General features: G+C 42.4%; 1 protein-coding gene across 1 annotated transcript; it reads left to right on the top strand.

Annotated features, from left to right (window-relative positions):
* The first annotated feature begins 3,697 nt into the window (after positions 1-3,697).
* LOC143859002 (uncharacterized) lies at positions 3,698-4,342 on the top strand. Its single transcript, XM_077369685.1, has 2 exons — positions 3,698-3,939; positions 4,048-4,342. The coding sequence occupies exons 1-2, from the start codon at positions 3,698-3,700 to the stop codon at positions 4,340-4,342; spliced, it is 537 nt and encodes a 178-aa protein (XP_077225800.1).
* Positions 4,343-6,605: the final 2,263 nt, after the last annotated feature.

Below are 6,605 nucleotides of genomic sequence, written 5' to 3'. Positions count from 1 at the left end.
TTTGTGGCAACTTCCTTCACCGTTGCTGCTCCTCGACGTTGCTCCGGCAGCAGCGAGATATCCCTCCCTCCTTCCCTCTCTTTCTCTTTCTCTCTCTCTCTCTCTCTCTCTCTCTCTCTCTCTCTCTTAAAACATGATCATGAAGATGATTGATGTATTTTGTATCCAAAACTCAAATCCAAATCAAAATACAAATGCATGAGGTATCCAAACAGGCCCTTATTTCATAAAAATGATTAAACTACCTCTATCTTATATAAAACGGTTGAAAAACCAATATCTTATTGAAAATGACTAGAATACCATTTGGTCATTAAAATAGCCAAAATATTCTTATTTGAATAGAAAATGTTCTAAGTACCTCTATCTAATGGAAAATGACTAAATCACCCTTCCCTTATAGAAAATAGCCAAAATGCCCTTATCTCTTAGAAAGTAACAAAAATATCCCTTAGTCATAAAAATAACCAAAATATTAGCTTTTCGTTAAAAATGCCAAAGTACCTTTATTGCATAAATTGACCAAATTGGCCTTATCTCATGGAAAATGACAGAAATACCATCTACAAAATGACCAAAGTGCCCTTATCTCATAAAAATGATCATCTCACAGAAAATGGCTAAAGTGGCCCTTATCTCATAAAAATGATAAAAATTCCCTTTTTTTTTTTATAGAAAAATGGCAAAGTACATCATCTCAGAGAAAATAACTACAGCACCCTTTTCTTTGTAGGTAAGCTTGGGTTTGGCGGGGACCCCTACCGGTTTATTAGATAACGAGAAAGATGATACATTTATGGGAACCAGACACCATCCCTAACTCGGAACACATGAGAGAGGGAGATCCCAAAACTTGGGATAGTCAAACATTGGCCTTATGAGTTTAAACTGCTCTTTACTCTTGAGTTACATAATCGACTAGCTTAATGGGAGCATGTTGGGATCTTTGGGAGCGTCATAGGCAATTCTTCTTTGGGACCCTCTGCCATGGTTCACCTTCGGAGTCCTGGTTCATCAATAATTCATCTTCCGAGGTTTCTCTCCCCTTTTTTTTCCCCTCAAGACCTGCTTGGGCGGGTGATCCCCCACCTATTCTTTTCCTGGCCCTTTTCCAATTTCGGTTCCGGTGTCTTCTACTTGATCTTTGTCTTGGGCAAAGAATGCATTTTCTGAGGGGGACGTGACACCCTTATCTCATAAGAAAAAGGCAAGATTCCATTATTTCATAGAAAATGACCAAAAAACTCCTATTTTATGTAATATGAGTATTTTGGTCTTTTAAGTGAGGGATAATTTTGTAATTTCCACTTAGAAATGGGTATATTGGTCATTTTCATGAAATGTAGATGTTTTAGTGATTTTGATCTTTAGTCCATTTTTCCTAGACACACTTGGTATTTTTCTAATATATTTTCTATTTTTAAGATTATTTTTTTTGTTTTTCTGATTTTCTTAATTTTTCAACTTGAAGTAATTAAAGAACTATTCATTTTAGTCATAGATACTACGTATGAAACGGACCACGTAGTAGAGCCCAATTATTTCATTCATTCAAGCCATTCATTTAGTGGTCCTTTACCTTGGGAGGGCATTACAGAAAAATCTTCATGGGAAGATGATCAACCTTGTCCTTAAATATGTTTGGTGACATTTTGGTAGCTAGGGGTGCAACTTGGGTCGGGCTCAACCTGAACTTGAACCCGACTTTTGCTCGAGTTGGGTTAGTTACGGTTGGGAAAAGACAACCCATTTTAATATTGGGTTGGGTTAGGGTTGAGACCTTGGCAACCTGACCCGACCCGAACCCGACCTCCATCGATCCTCTAATTTTATGTTGATTTTCTTTGGGTTAGTATTTTTCTGTTTGGCCCTAGGTTAACCTGAACCCAACCCGACTAAACCGGACCTGATTTTGGGTAGATGGGTTGGGTTAGGGTTGAGAGATTTACAGGCGGGTTGGATTAAGGTTGCCCATCCTCAAACCGAGGCTCGGATTGGGTCGGGTTAGGGTTGAGGGAATGCTATCTCGGGCTGGGTTTGGGTTGGCCTCAGCCCAATCCAACCCGACCCGAGTTGCACCCCTACATTTTAGTCATAGATAATATGAATCTATGATACTTGAGAAAAGTTAAATATTTACCCTCTACGACATGTGGTTAATGGAGCAGTGGAAATAAAAACTGAGCATTAATTTGTCCGGTGTATTGGTGCCGGGTATATCGGAACAACGGACATCAGTTAGAGTGTAAACCACTTCGGAAGGAAGTAAGTTGAAGGGAAATACTTTCCTCGCAGGTGGTTTTCTCTCATACTTCCACCTCACCCGCTGTGACAGATCCATCACTTCAAATGTTTAGGTTGTGGATTTGAACTTTAGTGAGTCAACATAAATGAGTTTCGACCACCAATTTAGTACTTTGACAGGTGGAGTAGTATAAACTTCTCCAGCCGTGGTTCTTCTTGGTGACTCCATTCATACCCACTTCAAGTTTGTTAAGATAATCACAAAGCAAGTCGTTGAGTTTCTTTCAAGACGTTTTTCATTGGGTCCAATTTGATTGACCGTTGACGGATAGAAATTAGAAATGCATGTTAGTGTATGGGATGCACAAGAAGCGCCCTTCGATTGGCCCATCTGGTGGGACCCATCCAAAGCAAATAAAACAATGGTTGACGTCTGACTTGTACGGTGCCCTCCAGTCTCATGGCTTCTTTTCCAGTAGCATCTAGTAATGTTTGGCCTTAGAGTTATTTTCAGGAAAATAGAAAGGATGGAAATGCTGTTATTTTTAACAAAGGACTAATTAAACGGGATGGAAATATCATTGCACAATGTGTTTAATTTAAAGTTGAAAGACAAGAAATATATAAGAAACTGCACAAACCTTTATGGGGGACTGATACACAATTCGCAGTCTAGCTTACATTAAAATAGGGGAGATGATATTTGTTTGGGGTTCCACGCAAAAGCAAATAGTCCCACATCGGAAAAGCGATGGGGATGGTGCTGGGTTATAAGGGAATGGGCACCCTCCCTTGTTCCACGCAAAAGCAAATAGTCCCACATCGGAAAAGCAACAGAGCCGTGGTTGGAGCGATCATCGAGGCCGGGTAGAGTAATTGTGGGTGTTGTGGTTGGATCGTGGTTAGAGCGCGATTTTTGGGAGTAGAAAGACTGTCTAAGAAAGATTCTCATTCGAGGTGGAGCGCTACACCGTGAAGTGCGGAGTAATCTGAGATGGCGGTAAAATCAAGTTCTACTCAGTCCACCATCGACAGATTTGACGAAAATGGTAGTTTCACCCTATGACAGATAGGGTGGAGGACATCTTAGTTCAACAGGGCTTATCAAAGGCATTGAAAAGAAATAATGGGAAGCCGGAGAAGATGCGCCTAAGTTATAGGATAAGTTGGAAAGCTTTATATGTCAAAAAGCTTGGCCAATCGGTTGTATCTGAAGCGGCAATTATACAGGCTGAAGATGCAGGAGGGCAGAGATCTTCTGGAACACGTTACAGTGTTCAACGGGCTTGTGGATCAGCTCCAGAAGGTTGATGAAAAGTTGAAGGAAGAAGACAATGCCCTTTTGCTTCTTACTTCGCTTCCTGATTCGTATGACAACCTCATGACGACTTTGTTGTATGGTAAGGATACAATAAAGTTAGAGGAAGTCACGACGTCGCTCTTATCGAATGAGATGCGAAAGAGACATGTTCTTGGTGTAAGTGAAGAGCATGGGTTGGTTGTTCATGGTGGGAATCAAAGAGGAAGGTTGTTTGACAAGGGATCAGGAAAAGGCATGTCAAGATCCAAGGTCGGCAGAAAGGGCGTGCAATGTTACCATTGCAAGGAATATGGTCACATTAAGCGGGATTGTTTAAAGTGCGATGACCAGGCGGATAATGGTACTACGAATATGGCGGTGGCGATAACGGATGAGTAGGGCGAAGTGTTTGGAGATGTTCTCACAGTCTTCACAGGTAATCACACTTCTCCTCATGGTGAGTGCTTTCTAGATTTATGATGCTCTGTTCATGTATGCTCTAGGAGGGAATATTTTGATATGTTCCAGGAGACGAGGGCGGGTGTAGTGTGCTTGGGTGACGGGTCTACTTGTGACGTCACAGGTGTTGGAACGGTGAAGATCAAAATGATTGATGGAGTTGTTCGTACTTTGGGTGGTGTGGCTTATGTCCCAAAGCTACGGAAGAATCCAGTGTCACTTGGCCAGTTGGACTCCAGCTGCAGGTGGAGCCATGAAAATCATACGTGGCTGTATGATTCTGATGAAGGGAGAGAAGCGTGGCGGATTATATCGTCTGGTCGGGGACACAATGACTAGTGTTCCTAAGATCTCGATGACTAGTTGGAAACATAGTAATGGTGTGCGCACACGTAAGGTCTCTTTCGCAATTGGTGTATAGATGAGTTTCCAGGTTGCAAACGATGGTGAGAGGATGATAGTACCTGCGTTGGGGAGGATGAATCGAGATCCCTCTCTAAGGTTGACTGGGTGAGTCAACGGGTTGGCAGCTACACATGTGCATTGGCTGTGTTAATCGAAGCGGGAGGAGTCAGAAGCAGGATGATTCGAGGGTGTATAGCTGGTACTTTAGAAGGCCAATGATGGTTTGCGGTAATAGCGAAAACCGGTGGCGACATCAACTGAAAATCTTCAGGTGGTTGGGAAACAAGCCAATGGGGAGATTGTTGGAAAGTTGCCTTGTGTCCCACGAAGGGTGGGAAGACAAAAATAGAAAGCTACCTATTTAGGTTTTCTTAAAACCTAAATATAAAATAGAGTTAGAATTCTCTCTTGTGAGTGAGAGAATGGCAACTTGAGGAGAGTTAAGAGAGAGAGGAGAAAAAAAGGAGAGAAAAGAAGATGAAAGTGGGTTTTCTTTGGGTTTTTTTTTGGGTTTTTTTTTGGGTTCTTCTTGGAGCTTTCTCTTGGAGTTTCTTTTGGATATTCTCTTGGGTTTTTCTCGGGTTATCTCTTGTACAGTCTTGGTTTGAGAAGCAAGGAAAGGGTTGTGGGTTTTGAGTTTGAGTTTAATCCATTGTAATCCTTGTATATTGTTTTCTTCATAGTGGAAGATCGTGTTTCTTGCCCGTGGAGTAGGCTTGGCCGAACCACGTAAAATCTTGGTGTTTATCTTGTGGCTTACTTGTTTGTTTAGTTTACCTATCCGTTTAATTTGTGCACGATTAGATTGTTTTGCCCGGCGGATTTTTTCAACAAATGGTATCAGAGCTGGGGCATGGTAACTCTCGGGAAGCTCTTAGTAACCCCGGTGTGTGCCTCCGAGATGGTAGAATTCCCTCGGAGAAGATCTCGTAGTTCCACCACATCAAATCTGGGCCCAATAAGATCCCTCGGAGAAGATCGGAGGATGATCCTAACCCTCCGATCCGAACTGATCTGAATATGGAGATTTTCAAAAATCATTTATGGAATCTTCAACAGATCGGAGGGTTAGGATTATTCTATGGAAATGATTTTTTGGGCACAACCTATTTACGTTGTGCCTAAGCAGATGAACGGTTTGGATCATCAAAAAAAGTGGGCCGTACCTATTCTTTTTTAGACTTCACGTGTTTTCACGGCCACCCATCATATAAATTCTCGTATTTCAATGGCCTTAAGAACTATTCATAAGAGAGAATGGATCCTGAAAGAGCAATGGCATACTAGACTACAAGACTCTCTCTCTCTCTCTCTGGATGGCGATGTGGGCTTCCTAGCTTCAGCTGCCAGAATTTAAATTCCGATTTGCCGTGTGGTATCTTTGAGAGATGTTTTGGGAACCGGGCCTCCGATTAGTGACAATCTTACCTCACGGGAATTTTCACATATCATTTATCTATTATTATTTCATAATATAAGGAAGGGAAGTCTGTACAGTAACGAAGAAAAAACAAAGATGAAAATGACGACTCTGCCCCTCGACCGAGTCAAATATAAAATGATAAAGCGTTGAACGAAGGCTGTACGGACCAAAAAACACTGTCAAAAGGTGTTATGGGGTGGATTTTGACGTCATGGGGCCTACATTTAAATTAGCAAAGGGACGGACGGGAAAGGCTTAGGTCAGGTGACGGTAACCCTTCGTCACGACTGCAACTCACATGTCCCACTGACACACCATATCTACCCACTAGCATCTCTCCCACACTCTGTATCATCTATTTCTAGGCAGGGGTACCAGAAACTACTCAGACGGACAGACCTATTTTCGGGAGATAGAAAATGACCAAAACGGCCCTCCACACTGAGACGGGCCAAATATAGGGATCATGGTCCATGGAAGTGATGGTGCCATATTGTCAACTCCGAACAGTAAACCCGACCCTACCAAACATCCATTAATTATCTCGGGACGGGTCTAATTTTTTCCTAAGGAAAACCCAAGATTCTTAAACCCCACCCTACCTCAAGGTGGCAACCGGGCCCGAGGCACGCCCGGCACGATTGCTACAGTGGGCCGTGCATTCTAAACCTGACCTATGTTATTTTTCGGCCTGTTACCCGACCCAAGTTGGCCCTAGTAAGTAATAGCTTGAGAAGGCTTCAATGGTCCGTGCGTGCGGACCACTTAACAAAT

This window comes from Tasmannia lanceolata, unplaced genomic scaffold (assembly GCF_043159265.1).
Source record: "Tasmannia lanceolata isolate RefF3 unplaced genomic scaffold, GAP_Taslan_0.1 ptg000003l, whole genome shotgun sequence".
In the NCBI taxonomy this organism is placed as follows: Eukaryota; Viridiplantae; Streptophyta; class Magnoliopsida; order Canellales; family Winteraceae; genus Tasmannia; species Tasmannia lanceolata.
Note: the sequence above shows the minus strand (reverse complement) of the source record. Positions and strands in the feature narration are given on the sequence as shown.